The following is a 22,908-nucleotide window of genomic DNA, read 5'->3' on the forward strand; positions in this document are numbered from 1 at the left end:
AAAGAAATGAAGACACTCTCTTCAGAGTTGTCTGACCCTTGTTGGGAGTTTCAGTCAGACACTAATTTAGTTCAGTCTGCATTCATTTACAGAAATACTTATCTGCCTGTCGCTGGTGCATGGACATCTCTGGCACTTTACACTGTTCAGTCAGCTGACATTCCCACAAAACTTTGTGTCAGCCCCTGGAGCAGGTACAGCCCTGATGAGATGGTTGTGGCCCACTGAAGGAGGCCAGCCTAAGGGCAATGGCACTGTTCTAGCCGTGGCAGTTAAATTCTGTGAGCTCAAGGCACAAGCAGAAATGGGCAGGTAGCCTGAGGCTGGGAGTCAGGAGGAGGAGACTTGGTTCAAGTGCATAGGTGCATACAAAAAATATTTCAGATAGAGGCAGAGACTAGGGATGAAAGGTTAATCCAGAATTTCCCTTTCAGGTGATGATTCTCATATTTAGATGGAATATGCATGGCCTACCTATTACTCCTCAAAACTTGACCTTCCTGGTCTTTGTCCAATTTCTTGCACTCTTGGAGTGTCACGTGCGCTTGGAAGACAAGATGGTGACTACATGCTCCAGTGCCCCCTTGTCCACTCAGAGCCTAAACTTTATACAAGGAACCTGAAACGTTGCCAATATGTAAAAGTCAATGTGACACGCTTATGTTGAAAATATTTTCAAGCTAAAGGGCCTTTTGTTTGTTTTTAGGGGAAAGCCATTTTTTTAAACAAATTTAGAATCAGTTTGCTGACTCAGGTTGGTGAACTACATCTGTTGCTTTTCTGTTAGGAAAACAGGACAAGAAGAATGGGAAGGCTGTGGCAGAAAAGACCTGCACTGTGGTGGGAGGCATTTCGGTCAAGCACTTACAAAGCCGTGTTTATTAGGGTTCTGCCCTCATTCTTTGCTGGCATTTCAGCTGGAGAGGGACTGATTCTGAAGATACTCCAGGGTCATTCAGCACCCCATTGCCACCAAGAAATGTGCACATCTAATTCAGTTTGTTTATTATTTATTTATTTTTAGCACACAAGAGAGAAACGGGAAGGGAGAGAGATGAGAAGCATCAACTTGTGACACCTTAGTTGTTCATTGATTGCTTTTTAATATGTACCTTGACTGGGGGGCTCCAGCAGACCAAGTGACCCCTTGCTCAAGCCAATCACCTTGGACTCACGCCAGCAACCTTGGGCTTCAAGCCAGCAATCTTCAGGCTAAAGCCAGAGAGCATGGGGTCCTGTCTGATCCCACACTCAAGCCAGTGACCTTGGGTTTCGAAGCTGACTCCTCCGCATCCCCACCTGATGCTTGACCCACTGCGCCACCGCCTGGTCAGGCCTAACTGGGTTCTTTTTTACCTTTCCTTGCTTCTGGGAACTTTTCTTCCATTATTTCTTTATTTCTTCTCTTTTACTTTCCTCATTCTAGAACTACTAGTAATACTGTCTCCTGGGTGTTTCTTCCAAATTTCCCAATGTCTTATGTTTCTTCCTACCTTCTGCTTTTCAGCCCATCTAAGTTTTTTTTTTAATTTAAACATCCAAATTTTACTTTTAACTGTATTTTGAAATAATTTCCAACTTCCAGAAATGTTGCAAAATAGTATAAAAAATTATATTTATCCTTCACCGATTCATAACATTTTGCCACAATTGCTTTTTCATTCTGTGTGTGTGTGTACAAGAATTACAAAGGCTCTTTTTAGAATCTGTGTTATACCCACATATATACACATCCTTTTTTTTAACTACTTGGAGTAAATTGCAGAGATTATGCTTCTGTCTCTAAAGACTTCAGGGATATTCTATGATGTAACTAATTATGTATAATTATCAAAAGCAAGAAAGGAAACTCTACCATAATCATCTGCAACTGTCATCTCCAGCCCTGCTGAGGTTCTGCCAAATGTTCTAGCGAATCCCTAAGAGGACATTTTCTGTCCAGGTCTTGCATTTCTATGTCATGTCTCCTTATTCTCCTTCAGTTTGAAGCAGGTCTCCAGCTCTTACCTGTTATGATCATGGCATTTTCTAGAGTAAAAGTTTCTCAGGGCATCCCATCAGGACACCATGGGGTGTGTCTCCTTACTGTCACTCTGGACTTGTGGATTTTTATTTTATTCATTGGATTCATTTGTTCTGATGTTCAAAAGGACCCAGACTTGGCTACTAGCTGTTCACACTGGCTCCTGAGCTCTTCGGCTGTGTGCCTGTTAATTTTAAGCACTCCTTAGCACAGTATGCTGTTCCAGGCTCATCTGCTACTTGCCCTGCCCCGGCCAGCCCTTCCTCAAAGGCTCTCTGGTTCCCTTTAGGGGAGATGATATTTAGAGACTAGGATCTGGGTGACAGATAACAAAGATTTATGTTTGCAAGTTTCTGTTTTGTTTCTAGAGATTTATATATTTCAGACACTTTAGTGTGTTGAGTTTTGGATCTTGTTCATGATGCTAATTTCCCACAAATGATAGGAACTTGGAGTGCGCTGCTGAACTCTGTGTTAGTGGGTTCCTGCTCACCACAGCTCCATGTTCCTCTGATTCCCTTTTTATCAGGGAGTGGTAGGAAAGGAGCTGTTTGTTAGAGCAAATATCAGTAATTCTCCCTCTCTTCTTACCTACTCAAGAGGGTCTGGGCTCTCTCCCACACTATGACTCTACTTCCTCCACACTCCACAAGTCTCTCATAGTCAAGTCAGGTTTGGGGAAGATTCTTGATGGAGGAGGATGTGAGTTGGTGCTCAGAGTTTTGGGTGTTTTCAGGGTCAAGATGGGGTATCAGGCCCTGGCCGGTTGTCTCAGCGGTAGAGCGTCGGCCTGGCGTGCAGGGGACCCGGGTTCGATTCCCGGCCAGGGCACACAGGAGAAGCGCCCATTTGCTTCTCCACCCCCACCCCCTCCTTCCTCTCTGTCTCTCTCTTCCCCTTCCGCAGCTGAGGCTCCATTGGAGCAAAGATGGCCCAGGCGCTGGGGATAGCTCCTTGGCCTCTGCCCCAGGCTCTAGAGTGGCTCTGGTCACGGCAGAGCATCGCCCCCTGGTGGGCAGAGAATCGCCCCTGGTGGGCGTGCCGGGTGGATCCCGGTCGGGCGCATGCGGGAGTCTGTCTGACTGTCTCTCCCCGTTTCCAGCTTCAGAAAAATACAAAGGAAAAAAAAAAAAAAAGATGGGGTATCAGGGGAGCTTCAGGGAGGGGAGGAGAGATTTAAGAAACATTGTTTATAGACTGTATGGAAAGGCACCCTTTCTGTGCTGTATCTGAAATAAAGGTTGGGAGTTACTCTGAGATTATGTTGTGGTTTACAGCCCTGTTTCTGAATTGATTCCCTTGGGCCTTGATCTCAATACGGTTACAAGTGTCTTCAGGGTGTGGGAGCATCCTGCCGTCAGAGGGTCGGTAGCTGCCCCAACGTGGGACTCGGCATTGACCTTCACTGCTCTAACTCGAGGCCACGGCCACTACTACTCGCTGCTTAGCACAGGTCAGGGGGGGGGGCTGACTGCCCTGCTTCAGCTGCCCCCACTCATCCCCTCCACTGTTTGACGGGCCGGGTGTGGACTCCTCTGAAATCACATTTTTCCAACCAGATTAAATGTTTGAAAGTATGATTTCCTATTGCTGTTTCATACTTGATCCTTTCTACTTCCTATTTTTCCTAGGAATTACAATTTCTTGACCTGTTTGAAGTATCCTTTCTTGTTTTCCAGTGGTATCTTTGAAATATTTTTCCCTTCAGGTGTGGGGAGGTGCGCTCCTACTGTGTACTCAGGGAGCTGTCTTGTTGAGGATGCTACAAGTGAAGCGTGAGGTAACAGGACGTCTACCAGAAGGCAGTGATGGTCTCTACCCAGAGATATTAGATGCCTTAGTAGAGATAAGGAATTTATCACGTAAACTTTAGGATTTGTGCTGATTTAGAGCCCTAATTGTAGAAGTATTAAAACAAAGTGTGCTTCAGCTTGATATTAAGGTTTGGTGAGGTTTTTCTGGGAAGGGTCCATCTGAAAGAAACATGTTTTTCTAGCCATCCCAGAGGCTTGGCCATGGTGGCAGGCTGACCCCGCTGCTGAGCACTCCCCGGTAGCCTTGTGTTCACAACCACCCTGCAGAGCACGGCTCTGTGAAGGTCGGAGGACATGCGCTCTTTCTGGAGGAGACCAGTCCACTCCACTCTGCTTATCACATGCAACCCGTTCCAAGTGAAAGCCTGAAATGATGAGACTGTATTGCCCTAATGTTTGCCCTTAGTCTCCAGCACAGCCTGGCCAGTGATGGCAAGATCGAGCGGAAGGGGGACACGGCCTGCATGGTCCTTTGAGCAGAAAGGGTGCCCTGGTCCTGCCTTTCCAGGCTCTGGCCAGGAGTGGCCCACATGCATCTTGTCTTGGGTCAGGATTGGTCTTGGCAACAGAACTGCACTGGGTTAGAGACCCTGGCTAGAGAGACAGGCAGGTGGGCAGGGGTTTAACAAGAACTCTTAGACCAACCACTTCATGACATGGGTGGGAAAAGTTCAAGAAAGGTGATGATTTAGCCCAGTGTCAAGCCATCCGTGGCAGAATGGCCTGGCATATGGATTCTTTATCACTGATGTCTTAGTACACTGAGCAAACCAACCTTAGTGGTGAGTAAATTCAGAGGAGCAGTCTGAATTAACAATCCCTAGAAAAACATGAGAAGGGCTGGAACCTAGTTAATCTTGACAACCAGCTTCTGTACCTTGTCATTACCCAGCCCAATCTGGTTTTCTTATGGAGAAGAGTATAGTCAACAAATAGGGGCTACCTATGACCAAAATAAAAAAATATTCTGACTACTAGATAACTTCTTTTTTACACCCATTTGCTCTAGAGACTGTAATGTTTTGAAAACCATATATTGGAATGGCGGGAGAATCGCAAGTCTGAGCTGCGCTGTAACATCATGCCTGCTGTGGACCCCTCTGCATGCTTCATGCAGAATTAGCTGGAACTGTGAAGTGAAGGGTGGCCTAGCATAATGAAAGTCACGTTTACTGCCAATAGTTTCATTTTGTCCCGTATTTCTACCTCCTCTACCAACTCTTTTTCTTTCTCTCCATAAGTAAACCAGGCAGAGATTTGAAGGACATTGTTTTATTCTGGAGATGATGAAATCAGGGGAAGTTTTTACATTCTTCTTTCGCTCCCTTCCTCCCTCCCTCAGCTCCCTTCCTGGTAAAGACTCTAGTGAGAATGGGGGTGGTCAGGCCAGGGGGGAAAGTAAAGAGGTGAAAGCTAAGCTTGTTATAGTTCATGTTGAGTGTGAAAAAAAGAAGAGAAGTTAAAGTTACAGACAAATTCAAGGAAGAATTGAGACTGAGGAAAAGGTATTCAATGTTCCCTTTGGTTAAGCCAACCAAACACATTGGGTTTTTTTCCTACGCCCTGTAGTAGTGACTGGAGGCTGGTTTCCAATATTGTCCAAAATGTCACCTCTATTTTAAACAACCTCCTGGGAAAGAATGATTTTCTAGAGTAAGAGTAGGGATACAAGGAAGTTAGAGAAGGGCCTAGTGTTGCACAGAAGTTTCCGACCACAGAGGTGCAGAACACCAAGGAAGCTGGGGAGTAAGGGTGACAAGGAGCTGCAGCCCAAACCATGCCACCTCAAAGGTACACCAGGGCAAGCTTCACATTCCCCGGCCCAGAGAGAAGCATATCAGCCCTTCTCATTGTTAAGATACCTGAACCCAGTGCAAGGGAGGCCCACTGTCTTTGCAGAGGGTTCCAGGGAAGAGCTAGACCAACTTGGTTGGTCTCCAGACCAACCCTGGTCAGATCCACAGGCCAAGCAGAGCTGGGCGAGTCTACAACGTCTGGTCAGCTATGCCCAGGGTTCAGGTCTTGAACATCAGGAAACCCCCGAAAGCAGTGCCTGACAGGCTTCTCTTTGTTATTGATCCCTGGGTTAACTCAAACCACACTCTCTCACCCTTTTGCAGCTCAGCCATAGCAAAGGTGGTTACTGTGCTTCCACCCCTCTGCTCCTCAGCAGTGTAGACAGGGGTCTGGTGGTGACCTCCAAACACCAGCTGCCCGGTGCCTGGCCCTGGGCCAAATTCAATGCTCACTGCAAAGAGGTAGACCCCACGCTCAGGTGCTTGGAAGTAGCCATCTTCAGGAAAGTAGCTTCTGCCTAAGTTGATGTAAGTAGTGTTGAACTTCACCGTCTGCAGGGCAGCCATCCCTTCTGAAAAGCTGGCATAGAAGGCTACAGGGGATCCTGGAATGCAGAAGGAAAGTGCTCAAGTGACTCACTCCCTTGGATGGAACATTAAATGAGATCTGCCTTCCTCACTTTATTAACATTATAAATAGGCCTCTAGTGCTGGATAACCTAGATGTTCCCAATAGCAACATATCTCAGAGAGTGGGAGCTAACGGGCCAATTCTTAGTATTTCACTAGTTGAGAGAAAGAAAAATATAAATCTGTTGTCTCTACTGGTGTGCCTTTGTAAAAAGCGCTTGTCTGACCCCTTTTCCTTCTGACATCCTTGAGACGTAAGTACGTGACTGAGAAAGCTTTGAGTCTTGAGGGCTTACCTGGTCCAAGGTTTGTCAATGGCAGGCTGGGACAGGAAGCCAAGCTTCTAACTCTCATATTACTGCCACCTGCTAGCAATCTTGAGATACCCAAGGAAAAGAGAAAACAGACCTACCTATCCTCAAGATAACAGTACCAACACTGGTGAGAGACCTAAGGGACAGTGAAGATGGTTCCTATCGGATGTCAGGCTCAGAACTTTAGAGAGAGCAGGAAAGAGCCAGTGGGACCAGGGGAGACAAGTCCATCTACGCTGGTCATCTGAATGTTTTCAGAATGCTTCACAGAGAAAGCCCTGGGTTACAGGTGGGGAAGCAGACCAGAAAGGGAAAGCTTGCTTCAGATGACACTAATAAATCATCAGACTAGGAGCTGTCCTTGGATTCCCTGACTTCTGGTTCTCCTTCCACTTGAAGGAGCACTTTAGCCAGCCTTATCAGGATATGCAGGATGGAACAGGCATGGAGCTAGAGGAAGCACTCGGCATAGATGGTGAAGGTACAAGGAAGGAAGAAGCCAGCCCAGCTGCTGGACGTGGGGTGGAAGGGTGAGTCCCACAGGGGTTGCGACCATGACGTTGGCCTTGGCACTGATGAGGTCATGCTCTCTGGGTGTTCCCTTAACACACTTGTGCACGTTCTCTCTCTCTCAGCACCTCCCCCCATTTCTCAGGGGATGAAACCAAGGCCTAAAGGAGAAACAAATTTGCATAATTACTTAGGACCCAGATCTAGAGCCCCAGCTCTTTGACTCCTGGTCCAGCAATGGTCTTGTAAATGACAAAACTTTGCTTTTCTCTAGTTCTGGAAGATTTCTGAGAAAGTTCAAAATAGGTTTCCCATTTGTGTAGGATTGTGTCACATCTAAGACTGGAGGCTGGCCCCGCAGTTCCCCCAGTAACCAGGAGGTGGGGCACTTGCCTAACCTAATGAAGGTCGGCCTAGCGCTTTCTCTGCAGGTGCTCGGTCCTCCTGTATTCAGCTTCCCCAGCCTGTGGTAGAGCTTCAGAGGGAGCCTCTAACCAGCCAGTGGGTACAACGTGCCCCGGGAAGGAGGCAGTATTGTGCTTCCTGATTTGCAAGCAGGAAGCCAGAGAGTTGGCTTCCCAGCAGGCTGTAAATTCAAGCCCTATGTCTTTCCTACAAGACAAATAAGGGGGAATTTTTATTTTTAATGTTAAGGGAATTTTTTTTTTTTTTTTTTTTTACAGAGACAGAGCGAGAGTCAGAGAGAGGGATAGATAAGGACAGATAGACAGGAACACAGAGAGATGAGAAGCATTAATCATCAGTTTTTTGTTGTGGCACTTTAGTTGTTCATTGATTGCTTTCTCATATGTGCCTTGACCATGGGGCTACAGCAGACTGAGTAACCCCTTGCTCAAGCCAGCGACCTTGGGTCCAAGCTAGCAAGCTTTGGTCAAACCAGATGAGCCCACGCTCAAGCTGGTGACCTCGGGGTCTTGAACCTGGGTCCTCCGCATCCCAGTCCGACACTCTATCCACTGCACCACCGCCTGATCAGGCAAAAAAAAAATTTTTAAACAAAATATTGTAGTGGTAAATTCAGATTCCTAAACCATCCGGCAGCTGACGCCTTGCACCACTCACAAGTGGAATAAAGATAAAAGAATGTATGTGGACACAGCCTCAGCCCTGAAGATGTTGGGAAAACATTGGCTGGTTTCTACTAATGTTTGTCTTCATAACAACCCTTTGACATAGGTGTGATCCTCCCATTTTACAGAGGGAGAAACTGAGACAAGTGGTGCTAGAGCCTGAGCTCTGCCCACTATCCCCAGGGAGACCCAGGTCTCTGGGGTCATAATGGAAGGTCACACCAGGCTACAGCAGGGTATAGAATGTCCGGACAAGGAGGTGGCTTCAGAACCAGGCCTGCCTCTGGCAGGGGAGAGTCACTTGAAGCACAGAGCCTAGTGGTCTCCCGCCCAGGGCGATATGTAGGGAGAGCGTGGGAAAGCTTGGCCGCACATTGCTTCAGCCTCAGAATCAGGTACCCAGGCCCAGGTCCCAAGGGCCCTGCAGGAACCAACCACCTAAGTCAGAAGCCAGTGCCCTAGAGACAGCTGGACTGGGTTAGGGGTCCTCTGTGCCTCTCACTAGCCGTGTGAACAGGACACGTTCCCTGAAGAAGCCTTGGTTTCAGGTAAGATGGCAATGGGAATTAATGCATTAGTGAGCTACTGCAGTGATTCAACGCTGGCAAAGCCCAAGAAGGGCATTGCAGAGCACTGAGCACAGAGCAGAAAGATAGGCCAGCTGTTAGCAGAATGAGCTCATTTTGGGGCCCAAGGCTTTCCCCTGCTGGGTGCTGCCCATGGCAAATGATACCAGCCCCACCCATAACCTGGTTAAAGACACCTGGGGGGTAGGGGTGGGGCTGAAGAACTGAGGTGGAGGGATCTGAGGTTCAGGGGCAAAGGAGGCGTTCACATCCCTGCTCTGCAGTCAGAGTGGTGAATAGCCTCATACGTTTACAAATGCAGGGGTTCTGCTGGCTCATGGTTCCTGAGACTTCTCTACTCCTTCTACTCCAGGGAGCTGAAGATGCCTTTCGCCCTGAATAGAAGGTTGTCAAGGGCCAGACAGGCCCAGAGTAGTCATGACTACCATCCTGTTCTCTTTCACCCTTGGCTCCCTCTGAGGCGGAAGAAGAGAGGCTTGCAGACAGCCCTATCCTCCTAGACTCGCCTGGTCTCCCTGGGCCCACGAACTCACCTGCCTCACGGAACTCCGTTTCGAGGGCTCGGAACACTGGCCCTCTGACTTGGGCATGGGCCAAAAAGTCCACTTGCTTCTTATCCCTCCTCCGGGAAGCTTCCAAGCCTTTTTGCAGCTTCTTCCCTTTCCTGCCCAGCATAGCCTGCAGCTTCTCCAGGTCCAGGCTGGCATTGGCTGCCACCAGCCCTTGGAAGTTCCCGAAGAGGCTGTGGAAGAGCTGCTGGTGCTGTTGCAGGCCGCGCTGGGTGGTGGCGAGCCCACTGTGGAGGTCCTCCAGGGAGCTGTTGAGGGCGGCAGCCCAAGGGGCCTCGCAGCACGGCCCTGGGTGCAGGGGCTCCTGTGCCGGCCCCGCCCGGTCTGTCCCGCCGGCCTTCGCGGGCGCCGCTTCCTGGTTGGGCTCCGGGCGCTCAGCCGCCTGCTCCAGGGCCGCCACCCTGGCGGCCAGCGCGGCCCAACCGAGCGCCTGCTCGTGCAGCGCGCTGGCCGCGTCCCGCAGGCCGGTGCGGATCTGCTCGTAACGCAGGGGCAGCTGGCCGGGCGCCTCCTCGGACACCAGCAGCTCCTCCCCGAAGAGTGCGGCCAGCACGGCCTCGTGCCGCAGCGCGTCCTCCAGCAGGGCCGCGAAGGAGCTGCGCAGCTGACGGGCCTCCAGGCGCAGCTCGCCCTCCGCCACCTTCAGCGCCGCCGCCTCGCCGCTCAGCGCCCACAGCTGGGTGCGGAGCCGCGCCCTGTCGGCCCGCGCCTGCCGGCCCTCCGCCTGCTGTTCATCCACCGCCCGCGACAGGGCGGCCACCGTGTGGCCAAGGGCCTGCAGGGAGGAGTTGTCCCGCTGGCTCCTCCCGTCCAGGCTGACCTGGGGGTCCTGCAGGGCGCGCGTGGTGTTCCTCTGGCCCTCCCGGGCGGTGTCCAGGCCGAAGGAGGGCTTCTGGCAGTTGCAGTCGTTGACGTACTTGATGAGGTCCCCGTGACCACCCAGCAGGTGCTGCAGGGTGAGGTTGAGCTCCAGGAGCTGTCGGTCTGTCTCCACCTTGTTCTCCTCCACGACAAGCGACTTCTCCATCAGGATCACCCTCAGCTCACGCAGCTCCTGGTGGTTCACCTGCAGCTTCTCCAGCTGCTGCTCCACCTTGTTGATCTGATCGAAAGTCTCATCGGATTCGGAATACAGCTCCTTGATCTCATTCACGTGCTGGGCGAGGGTCACCTTCATGTCTGCCAGGGTGCTCTGTACCTCCGCCTCCCTGTGGCTGGTGGCCAGGTGCAGCGCAGAGAGGTTCCTCTGTAGCTGGCTCAGTCTAGCCTGCAGGCTCTCCGGCTCTGGCCTTGCCCCCGCCACCAGGCTGCCATTGAACCCCAGGTGCTCCTGGGCCTTCAGGAGCCTCTTCAACTTGGTGTCCACATTGGCCTGAACCTCAGAGAGGAAGTGGTGCAGGGAAAGGTGCTGGGCCTGCAGGCGGTCCTCCATGTCCTGCTGCAGCTGGCCCACTCTCTGAGCATTCTCCTGGACCTTTGTCTCAAATTTTGTACCTAGCTCCTGGAAGTCAGCCCTGGGCACGGCGCTGTCCTGGATCATCTTGATGGACCGTCGGTTGGCCTCCACGTCCAGAGAAAGGTTTCTTACGGTCTCAAAGAGGCTATGCAGGCTTTGGTTAAAGCTACTCCAAAGGTGGTTAAAATACAGCACTTGCTCCAAAGATCTGCTGGGAAACTCTGCAACAGATGCATGTTTTGACACAAGTCCTAACAGAGCAGACATCCTCCCTGGGTGGGGGCTAGAGGAAGGCCCTTCCCGCTTCCCCGCCCACTCAGCCCCTTGGACTAATGAGGTTCTTCCTCGGCCCTTAGAGCCTGCCACTTACCAAGCTCTGTCTGATTTGCCTCAGAGGTTGGGGCTGTGGGGTTGCCTGCCGGGGCCTTCCCTGGGTCCGGGAGGCTCTCTGCCCTAAGGGGAATGTCGTTCTGGAGAGCTCTCCTCAGGTGTTCCTGCTGTACCATAATGTCCCTGGTCTCTGCAGCCAGGGGGCCTGAGGATACACAAAAGAAATGTTGAGGGCTGACTCCCAGGCCTGGGCAGATCATAAGGTACAGAGAAGAATTGGGATTGAGAGCAGACTGGTGAATGCTGATGTCCTCTGAGCAGCAGCTTGGAAGCCTTTTGCCCCAGAAGGGCAACTACATGGTAAGTGAGACCTCACCCAGCCACCCCCACCCACAGCAGACATGACTGATTAATCATGGCTCATTTCCCTCCTCAGCCACGTGAATGTGGCCGCTCAACATTATTCTAGACAGCCCTTGTCAAGGTAGGCATTCACCACACGATGAAGCTCATTTCCATCCCAGCCTTGGTCCAACCTCGAAAGGCCCAACCAGTGGGGTCCCTTGGTGTGTCTCCTTCCTGACCCATGAACAGGTACAGCGTGACTTCTTGTCCCTGGCTGAGGAGCAAGGGTGTTGGAAGGTTTCTTCCCAGCTATGGGAACTTGCGCAGTTTAGGGAGCAAGGAAGGTGGCAGCTGACCTTGTCCTTCCTAGAATGTGGGGTCAAGGGAAGGGGTGCATGTGCTTTGCCAGCAGGCAGGTCACCAAGGGCTGGCCCTGTGGACCTGGCCTCCTCGGTGTGCAGCAGAGTGATATGAGGCTGCAGAGAGGCCTCTGCTGATTCTGGGAGCAAAGTTCTCCTGAACTGGCACTGCCTGATCAGAGGAGAAAGGGCCGAGCACATGGGTTCTTTCTGCCTGCCTGCCCCTTCCAGTAAAGCAACATACCAGGTGCAAGGCCAGCTGGCCCCTCCCAGCGCTCCTGGAGGGCGTCGCCTGGATCTGCAGGCTCAGGGACTGTAGTGGGATCTGCAGAGAAGAGGCATCAGATATTGACCCCAAGAGGTCAGGAGAACTGCCTGACATATGGAATCCGAGGTTGAGGTGGGAGGGGACCACAGGAGCCCTACCATGGTGCTGGCAGTCGGAACCAGCAAAGCCCAGGCAGCACCTCCAGACCACAGAGGTCAGCACCTTCTGCTTGACCTGGTACACCGGCTTGTGGGCCACACGGTACCTGGAGGAAGAGAACCGGCTCAGTGACTTCAGGGTGAGCAGTGCAGGGACTGGACCAGTGGCCTCTCCCGACCTGCCCCACTCACACGACTTGGACTCTCTGGCAGTCCGAAGCTCCCTGTGGACACGGCTGCTGGGAGTGAATGAGGAATTTCTCTGTTTTGCACGCGGCTACAAAGGTGACCAGCCTGGACTTCTGGTAGGGGCACCAGTTACTGGAAAAATCAAGCCAGAAGGGAGGGCTGCTGAGCCAAGCCCAAGTACACCACAACCCTTCCTGGAAGTCAGCAGGAAATGCCAGGGCAGAGTGCGCCAGCCCCTGCCTTCCTTCCCCACACGATGCCAGGGATTCTGGGATCCATCTGCTTGAGAAGGGCATGCCCAATCATTCATCCCTCAGCTCCAGAGCAAGAGCTCCACAAACCCCGCAAGGGCACCCGTTCCACCGCTTTCCAGGGAGCCTCCCCAGGGCCAGCACAGAGAGGCTGAGGAGCCCCCCAAAAGTTACACAGCAAAATTATCCACAGAGGCAGGAAGAACTCTCTCTGTTTCCTCCGGGACCAGGGAAGCAGCATGGTGCCACTGGGCCTGAGAGTACTGGGTTTGACCTTTACACTTGCTGGTTGTGACCTTGAACAAGGCGTTTGAAGAGTTTCCATTCTCCATCTGTTTAGTGGAGACTTTAATACCCTCCTTCCGGTGGGCAGATGGGTATCTAGCACCTGGCTCCTGATAGGTGTTCAGTGACCATTGCACCACTGTCCCCCGGGCCTCCCCAGTCGCCACTCACATCTTTTCTCACAAGAGACCTGGCCACAGGAAGGGCATTTGCTCCCTAGTTACGCCCCATTATGGCCAGTATGTAAATAGACTTCTCTGGGAAAAGCCACCCACATCAAGGTCCTACAGGGTGGTTTTAGGGGAGAGCTCAACATCCTGAATACCAGGAGGTAGCCCTCTTGGGTGCCTTGCAGGTCCAAGAGTGGGGAGATGCTCACTGCTGATGGAGCCTGAGCTCACTGACCCAGTGGCTGACTTGATGGCCTCAATAGAAAGCCTTTTTCCCCACAGTCGGCTCCCCAAGCCGCGCTCTCCAGACTTGAAAGTGGCAATGACCTCCCTGACTCAGTTCAGCTCAGCACCTCTTGTGCACCGGGTACTGGGCTCCAGCTCAGAAGCTCTCAGTGCTGATATGAAAGTGAAGACTTTTCTTTCAGGGTCCCAAGAAGAGCAGACAATTGTAGGCACTATGATCTATGGAGACTTTCATGAGAAGGTGATAGTTGGTCTGCATCTTTCTGCATCTTACACAGAGAAGTGAGGTGAATCACCAGGAGCTCTGACAAAGGTGCATGGCTCCTCAGAGGTACAGAGAGTGGGAGGTGCAGAAGAGGCTACTTAGTAGAGGCTGTGGAGGTAATACACACACACACACACACACACACACACACACACACACACACACACACAGATGGTGGAGACCTTGAGTGTCAGCTGAGGTGCAGAACTATGTCCTGAAGACATGAGAAGTCATGGAGAGGTTTAAGCAAGGAACTGACATGAAAGAGCCACCCTCACTCCTTTGTGGGTGCAGAAGGGACAGGAGGGAGCAAGACTTAAGTGGTTGTGTCAAGATTCTAGGTCAGAGAGGTGGCAGCTTGCACCAGAGGGTGCTGGTGGGTATGGAGAAGAATGGCCACATCTGTGAGCTCTTCAGAGCAATGTTCAGGGACCTTGGAGATGGCATGGCTATTGGGGCTGGGCTTTTACAGTCTGGAGCTGATCTCCGTCTCGGGGCCTTCAAGCACAATCACACAGGGACGCTGCTGGGGAGGGCAGTAAAGAGTTGGGGTAGACTGAGGGACCACATCTATTCTGAGTGCAGAGGCAACCCCTCCAGCAGTGTGTGTTGGAGGAAAGCCAAAGCCCCGAGTGACTTTCTGTCCGCATCCTGAGGAAGTGAAGGTCGAGACCAAGCACACAGGACTGAAGGCAGTCGCCCATCCAGGAAGGCCTCAAGGATGCGATGCTTGGCCCTGCTGGAGCTTTCTGCAGGTCAGGAATCAGACAGCAGATGGTATGATGTTATGTCTCAGGAAGGGCAAGAGCAATCAGTTTTGCAAAACTAAATGATAAAATTGTACACTGTATTCTGCTTATTAGTTTCTTACACATGATGTCATGTTTCTGCTTAATAAATTGGATAACTGATCTCTAAGGCACCTCAATCCTGGAGAGATTGGGGTTCTCCACTTGCAGTATTATTGCTGCCTCATTCCTTTGCGGCTCCTTTTCATGAGACCCTGAATATTAACAACAAGCGTGCCTTCCTGCTTGGCTCCCAGAAGCCTGGAAGCCAGACTTTACCCTCTTGACAGCTGATTGAATGAGACTGTCAAGAAAATGACCCTGCTCAGGAGGAAAGACCAAAGACACTAACATCACAGGTTTCACTAGTGAAACAGCCTCACAGAACAACCGACAGCAAAACAGATCAGGAAGCCTTGTCTGTACACTCAGCTTCCAAAGAGCTTCTCAGTCTCTCTGCTCTTAACTGGGTGGACATCCGAGGCTGACTTCTGAGAAGAATTTGTTACAAAAGAGAGAAGTCAAAACAAGCAAGAGGAAAATCAACTTGGAGAGATCTAAGACTATGCAGAGAGAAGACAACCTCTTTCAAGTTTGCATTAATATTGTTCAATTAAAAAGATAGCTTACTGAACCCAATAAATAAGACAAGGAAGCTATTAAAAAGGGGGAGAACAGCCCCTGGCTGGCTGGCTCAGGAGATAGAGTGTCAGTCCAGCATGCAGATGTCCAGGGTTCAATCCTCGGTCAGGGCACACAAGAGGAGTGACCACCTGCATCTCCACCCCTCCCTCTCCCTCTTTCTCTCTAATCGCCAGTGGCTCAATTGGTCAGAGTATCAACCTGGGTGCTGAGGATAGCTTGGCTGATTTGAGCATCAGCCCCAGATGGGTGTTACTGGTTGGATCCTGGATGAGGCACCTGTGGGAATCTGTCTTTCTCCCCTCCTCTCACTTAAAAAAAATAAAATAAGGTCCTGGCTGGTTGGCTCAGTGGCAGACCATTGGCCTGGCGTGTGGATGTCGTGGGTTCAATTCCCAGCCAGGGCACACAGGAGAAGTGCCCATCTGCTTCTCCACCCTTCCCCTTCTCCTTTCTATCTCTCTCTTCCCCTCCCGCAGCCAAGGCTCCACTGGAGCAAAGTTGTCCTGGGTGGTTAGGACAGCACCATGGCCTCCACCTCAGGTGCTAGAATGGCTCCGGATGCAATGGAGCAAGGGCCTCAGAATGGCAGAACATCACCCCCTGGTGGGCATGCCAGGTGGATCTTGGTCACGCACATGCGGGAGTCTGTCTTTCTGCCTCCTGTTTCTCACTTCAGAAAAATTAAAATAAATAAATAAATAATAAAATAAAAATTAAAAAGATCAACAAAACAAAGAGCTGGTTCTTTGAAAAGATAAATAAGATAAACTTTCAACAAGACTAATCAAGAAAAAAAGAGGGAGAAGACCCAAATAAATAAAATCAGAAACGAAAGAGAAGTAACAACTAATTCCACAGAAATAAAAAAAAATACAAGAAAATTTTACAAACAACTACATGCCAACAAATTGGACAATCTAGAAGAAATGGAAAGATTTCTAGAAACAATCTTCCAAAACTGAATCAAAAGAATCCTATTACAACCAAAGAAATCAAAGTTGTAATTAAAAAAAAAACTCCCAATTATCAAAAGTCCTGGACCAGAGGGCTTCACAGGTGAATTCTCCCAAACATTCAGAGTAGAACTCGTGCAGCAATCACATAAGAAGAAGACAAACAAAGCATCCAAATTGAAAAGGAAGAAGTAAAGCTGATACTATTTGCAGATGACATGATACCATATATGGGTAACCCTAAAGAGTCCATCAAAAAAATTACTAGAACTGACAAATGAATTCAGTAAAATTGCAGAATAAAAAATTGATATTCAGAAATTGGTTGCATTTTTTATATACCAATAATGAAGTATAAGAAAGGGAAACCAAAAACAATCCCATTTACAATTGCATCAAAAACATAAAATGCCATCTGCCCTGTGGTGGCTTAGTGGGTAGAGCGTCGACCTGCAGCACTGAGGTCCCTGGTTTGAAACTGCCAGCTTGCCCGATCAAGGCACACGTGAGAAGCAACTACAGGTTAATGCTTTCCACTCGCCCCCCTGCTCCCCACCTTTCTCTCTCTGCTCTCTCTAAAATCAATAAACAAAGTCTTAAAAAAAACTGAATTGTGATAAAAATTTATAAAATCTTGCTAATTTGTTATAAAAATGGGAACTATTATTTGGAAAATAAATATAGAGAGCTTCAAAAAAAAACCTCAAAAAACAAAACCTCAAGAAAACCCAGGAGAGAACACCAAGAAAGAGGAAAGCACGGCTTAGGAAACAGAAGCCCCAAGGGACATGGTGCCGGGAGAGCCCGGGACAGTGATGGGCAGGGGTGAGAGGCCCGTTCAGACAGCAACTCCGGGAGAGGCATCCCCAAGGAGATGCAGGTGGCAGTGGCCTAACACCTGACATGGATAAAAGGTGAGTTTGGATGTGAGCCAAATGGCTGAGAGTTTGGAATGTGACAAAGACATAGTGAACTAAGCAAAAGAAGAAAAGACGATTGCTTTCTCAGGGAAACCAAAAATGTACAGGGGGAAAGGCATAGCCTTTTCCAAGTGTCAACTCTAAGTAGCACATGCAGTCATATGAGTGTAAACACTCAAATGACAATATGGGGAAATGATGGGTAGGAGGTGTGGGTCCAGGCACATGTGCATACACGCATGTTGGGGCTGGGATATGGAGTAGGAATGAGCGCTGAATCGTACATACATAATGCAGAGAGAGAAAGGTGAGGAGCAGGGCCCTGGGGCTTCTGATTGGCTCAACAAATTTTGTAGAAGGTTTGACTCTACCCTAGAGGGTCAGCAATATTTTTCTGTAAAGGGGAGGACAGTAAATATTTTACACAAGACAGACCACATCAATCTGTGAGTGCAGTACAAAAGGAAATTGCAAGTCAACAACAGAGATGAAACCAAGTATGGAGCTCTTCTGAGTGCCAAGTGCTGTGTAGGCTACTGAAGTCATATGCCTATGCAGCTGGCCCTGATTTTAAGCAGAGAATATTCACTCAACACTGGACCAGTGGACTGTGGAAGTGCTGGGCCCGAGCTCATCCTGCACAGACTGTTCCAAGGACCAGAAACTGGGACCCCTACTTGGAGCCCCATGGAAATCCCTGGAACATAGGCTCAGCCCTAGAGAAAGAATTTCTCTGAACCAGTAGTTTTAAATTAGGGCTTCCCCCCAGGCTTATTTGGCAACCTCTGGAGACATGTATAGTTGTCGCAACTGGGAAGGTGGGAGTGCTAACGGCAGCTGGTGGGTGGAGGCCCAAGATGCTGCTCAGAGCCCTACAGTGCACACAGCACAACCCTGCACAATAAAGAATCAGCCAGTCCTAAATGTCAGTAAGTCCAAAGGTTGAGAAACTCACTCAAAACAAAGTTCACTCCTTGCACACCCTCCGAATTGTTCCACAAGGTCTGAGAGGCCTGGTCCAGCCTGCCAGGCAGTGACTGGGACTTTCCACCTAGAGTTCCTGAACTAAAAGCGATACCACCCACCCTTCCTGCCAAGCACTTTCTCTCCATGCCCACACTCCCCTCCTCTGGCAGCCCGTCCCCTTGGCACAGGCCAGGCTGCTGGCCCCGAAGCCTGGGAGCATTCCTGACCCTTGCTTCGGTTTCCTCCAGCTCTTGGCAGCTTCTTGCTGGCCCTCTGAGCAACCCCTCCCCACGCCCAAAAGCCAGCTCACTGAGGTACCCCATTGTTTCCACTGCCTCCTGGTCTCAGGCTTGTGCCCTCTGCGTCCTCATCTTCCACTGGTCCACTGAGAGGCAGGCACCAGCCTAGAAGTGAGTGTGGGGGGCCTCTGACTGTGTGCAGGCCTCGCTCGGGCCTCTCACATGGCCCAGACCTGATGCCCAGTCCCAGGCAGGAGGGAGGTGGCTGACCTTCTCAGAACTTCTAATGGGAGCTGGGTGGCCTGAGCTCTGCTCCCCTCCCCTGCCCTCCCCTCCTCTACTAGTGGAGGGCAAACCCACCCACCCCCTACTAGTTCTGGAAAGGTGGAGAAAATTCCCACTTCCAGCCCCTCCTTGGGGGGAGAGAGGAGGGCTGTGAGGAAGCAGAGAGCCTCTTACAGGGAAAGGGCTGTTAGAGACTCCTGAATTATGGATGTGCTGCTGTCCCTGCCCCCTGGGACACTTAAGTGCCTCTTAACTGACCAGTAAAACCCACCTCCAGCTGCCTCTGAAGTCTTTGGGAAGAAGGGCGTGTTCTCAGCATTCATGCTCTCTGAGGCCCCTAATGTAACAAGGAATATAACCACTCCAGGGGTGAATTTTATAAGGCATTGTCTCTGACCTAGAAAGGTCAGAGGCGCCTGAGGCCCACTTGGAACCCAGCCCAGAGCTAGGGTTCTCTGAGCATAACTCTAGCCAGTGGGGCTCTTCCCACTTTATGCTCATGTCCCTGTGCCTATGACAGCAGAATGGATGCAGGAGGGACAGCTGCAGGCCTGGGCTCCATCCTGACCTTGTGGGACCCCCAGGGATACGCATGACTCCTCTGTGCCCCAGCTGCAAAACCACCGATGCTTCTTGAGCATGGGTCAGGAGAAGCTGGTTCCGTGGGCTAGGGCCAGACCCAGTGCTGGCGTAATGTCTTCTAAAACCCCAGCCGTCTAGGGGGAGACAGGACAGAGGCACCTTGGACCTGCAGCCCAGCAGGTGTGGGCCCCAGCTCTGACCTGTCTCTTGGGAGTTGTGTGCCCTGGTGGCAGGTTTCCCCACCCCAAGCCTCACAACATGTAAAGTGGAGAGAACAGTGGCGGCTTCAGCACTGTCACAACAATGTGGACATGGGTCACCTTGCTTGGGTCTCAGCAGTTCCTTCTGCAGGCTCTATCCTCCCTCTGAGAAGCTCCTGTCCTAAACTGCAGTTCTCCACTCCCACCAAAGCCAAGGAGCACAAAAGAGTCTCTTCCAACAAGGAGTCCAATAACCATGTTTCTAGGTCACTGAGCCCTGCCCCTTGGGGTCCCCGGACACCTAAGAAGCACTCAACTACATCCCTCCTCCACCCCAGGACCTGGCATTGGGTACCAAGTTGTTTGTTTGTGGACAACAAAAAGGGACCACATACTAAGCCTGAAAAGGTCAGGGCATGCCAGCATGGTGGGCCCCACAAACTCAGACTAAAAGTAACCACATAAGATGGTCTGAACATAAAAATCCCTAACTAAAATTGGGCCATGGGGGATAGTCACATCCTAGGCCAGTAGCTTCCTTGACAAAGGTCAGTCATTACCTGACTATTGTCTTTTTGCATCTAAGATAACAAACCTTTGGGATGTCAGCGTGATCGCCTTTTCCAGACCTCTCAGGGCACAGCCACCCAGAGGAGGCCACGGAGTCTCTCGTTGTTGTCTGGACCCCACATACCATCTCTGCGTTGTTAGTCTGAACTCTCCTGTATCTACCAGTGGAAAAGAAGCATGTGTCTCCACTTTACCTTTTATCCAATCCCCGCTGTGCTTTCTCCCGTTCCCTTTGTCTCACCAATGGATTTCATGTTATCCTCCTTCGATTGTAATGTATTAAGCAAGCTGCAAAACTACCCATCTCTGGAGCATTTTCTCAATCCATTGAGATTTTGCTTCCTGGCAATTGCTGTTAGTTTGGCTCAAATAAACTCATAAAAATTCAATACAAGCTTGGAGAGTTCTTGTGTTCAACTTTCTCCTTGCAAAGGGTCTTATCTGGGTCTGTGACCAGGGCCTGTCCTGGCCTGGACCTTGGAAACCAGCATAAGGTGCAAATGCACAGCAGGAGGTCTGGCTCTGGCAGCAGCGGAGGGGGTCCTCTGGGCTTGTGGCTGACGGTGCCGGTGCCCCTGCCTGAGTGCAGAACGCCTGTTGGACATGCCCTTCCCCTGCTGCAGGAGGAGGGACAGCGTTTCTGCTCCTCCCTTCACAGGAGCATGGGAAGTAATCAGCCCGAGGAAACTGCACAGCGCTTCCTTCCTTTGTCACCAGCCCCTCTGGCCCTTCCGGAGGCCTTGACAACCTAGGCTTGGCTGGTGGGAACCAGAGCTTCTGGGCTGTGGAGTCCCTTGGGACACCTGCCTGGAAATTCCTGGGCCAAGGTACCCTTGTGCACACCTGTGCACACATTGCACACACTGGGACCCCCAGACAATGTCTGGGCAGCTACCGCAGGGCAGCCCACGAGCAACCCAGAGGCCACCTCCCTGGGGCTGAGGGAACGTGGACCCACCCAAAGCTAAGAGGTTGGAGAGAAAGAGGAGCATCTCCTACTTCCTTCCCATCTATGTGGGCTCCTCATCCTCCCTTTTATCGACCACAGAAACTTGGTCATGGAGCTAATGGCTCTGGGAAGAGGAGGCTCTGTGCTTGGTCCTGAAGTCAGAGCCGGTGGCTGGGCTCCTCACCAAGAGTCCCCTGTGCCTCCCAGCTCTGAGCAGCACTGGGGGCAGGGTGGGAATGCATCTCTAGTCCATCTTGGGGCAACTCCTCCCCACATGGCCAGCCCGCCCCTCACTAAGGGTCAGTGTGCACTTGCTCACTCTCACCCTTCTGCCTCCCCAGTCAAACCTGCTTTCAAGGAAGTGTCCGGCAAACATTCCCTGTGAAGAGTCAGGCTGTGTAGAACTGGGCAGATTCATTCTGTACACCAACACAACGGCGTCAGACAGCTGGGAGACTGGGTAGGTGTGACTTGCCCCTTCTTACCCTCCAAATTCATGTGGATGTCCACAGTCAAGTCAGAAGGGGGCACCAGTGAGTGGGGGAGTATGCACATCTGGGGGCCAGGGCTGCCTTTGAATATGCCAAGGCCCAGAGAATGGACTGATTCGGGTCCTGGTTCAGGCTGTCCTTAGCTTTGTGGCCTTGGGCCAGCTGCTTAGCCTCTGAGACCCAAGTTTCTTCTCTGTAACTGGGACTGTGAGGAGGATTAACTGAGATAACACATGACCAGGTGCCTGGCCAGTAAACAGCTGCTGCTGTGGACAGTGGGGCGCCCTGAGGAGGGACCCACAAGCTTGGCACCTTCTCAGCAGGAGAAGCCCTGGCCCTGGGAGCCCGTGTCGTGGTTCCGGGCTAGGACCACCCGCCCATTCCCAGAGGGCACCAAAGCAGAGTCCGCTGGGTGCCACACCTCCTTTCTGTGCTGGAGTTAGAGCAGGGCACCCTCTCTGAACGCTGCTCACTCTCAGAACCAGGTCATGCCAGGCAGCTGGTGGCAAGGAATGCTCCTGCCCTGCCCATCCTCCAGGCCCTTTTTCTGCCACAGGTCACATGAAGTTTCCTGGGGGGCCCAGGAAGTTCCCTGGGGTACCCAGTCTGGGGGTGGCCTCTTGAAGGGGACCCTGGCACTTAGCACCCCATTCAGCCTCACAACTGTCCAGCCGATAGGTAATATTAGCCTGTTTCACAGATGACTAACAGGTCTAGCGAGCCACTGCTCTGGCTGAGTGGGGACCCAGATCCTACCCCAGACCACCCATGAGGGCCAGGCCCCTCCTTACCGTCTGATGGAGTCCTTGCCGGTGTCCTCAGCCTCTACTCTCCAGACCCCAGGCAGTCTGGGGCTGTGTGGGTCAGTGAACCCAGTTCCAGGGGCCTGGGCCCAGACCCCCAAGGCAGGGCCCAGACCCCCAAGGCTGAGCAGCAGTGTCAGGATCATCTTGGCAGTGGGAAGGCTCAGCCTCTGCCAGTGATTCCAGAAACTGCTTCAAGTTAAGTGTAGAAGGAAAAGAAAGCTGAGGACAACAAAGAGAGGAAGCGGCCTAGGCCAGCCTACCCGGTACTTTGGACACACACACACACACACACACACAACTTCCCACCTCGACAGAGGCAGCCAACAACCCAGCCTGTTGCTGTGCACTGAGAGGATTCGGGTCAGAAGTGTGGGAGGCGCAAGGATCATGTCCCCATGGAAGTCAGGAGAAGAGCACAAGGATGAGGGGCGGCTACAGGAAGCGGTTGGTATCCTCAGGAAACTGCTGCGCATCCATGCTGGCAGCCAGGAAGTGGGGGGCACTCCTCACCTGCTCTGCGCCAGTAGCCACCAGGCTGTGGGAGCCAGCAGGTGAGGAGAAGCGGCTGTCTGAGGGCCTCCCAGGTGTCACCAGAGGCCCCGGCATGGGGAAGCCTTTGTGGGCTCCATCCTAGCTCCTGCACTTTACCTCTTCATAGCCCCAAGACGGGACTCCACAGTGAGTGACTGGGAGGCCAGTCTGGGAGGTTGGCCTGACCCCTACCCTACCTGGATGCTGGTGACAAAGACTCCTCCTCTCATATCTCAGATGTCACAGACACGACCGTCCCAGGTCTGAGAGCACCGGGCCAGAGCCATCCCTGTGGGTGGGTAGTGCAGTGAATGGCTGAGAGGCAGT

The 22,908-nt window shown here is 51.5% G+C and overlaps 1 protein-coding gene across 2 annotated transcripts; it reads right to left on the minus strand.

The window, feature by feature from the left end:
- Window positions 1–5,036: 5,036 nt before the first annotated feature.
- MMRN2 (multimerin 2) lies at window positions 5,037–22,895 on the minus strand. 2 transcript variants are annotated; one of them, XM_066242900.1, is made up of 7 exons: window positions 22,036–22,884; window positions 12,443–12,571; window positions 12,251–12,357; window positions 12,069–12,149; window positions 11,161–11,325; window positions 9,299–11,011; window positions 5,040–6,238 (listed from the first exon to the last, which is right to left on the minus strand). In XM_066242900.1, exons 1-7 carry the CDS (start codon window positions 22,191–22,193, stop codon window positions 5,853–5,855), a joined length of 2,739 nt encoding a protein of 912 aa, XP_066098997.1. In that variant the 5' UTR covers window positions 22,194–22,884; the 3' UTR covers window positions 5,040–5,852. The 2 variants fall into 2 exon arrangements, with proteins under 2 accessions (XP_066098998.1, XP_066098997.1); XM_066242901.1 differs by lacking the exon at window positions 12,443–12,571 and having other exon boundaries at window positions 5,037–6,238; window positions 22,036–22,895.
- Between the last annotated feature and the right edge of the window lie 13 nt (window positions 22,896–22,908).

This window comes from Saccopteryx bilineata, chromosome 9, assembly GCF_036850765.1.
Source record: "Saccopteryx bilineata isolate mSacBil1 chromosome 9, mSacBil1_pri_phased_curated, whole genome shotgun sequence".
NCBI lineage: Eukaryota > Metazoa > Chordata > Mammalia > Chiroptera > Emballonuridae > Saccopteryx > Saccopteryx bilineata.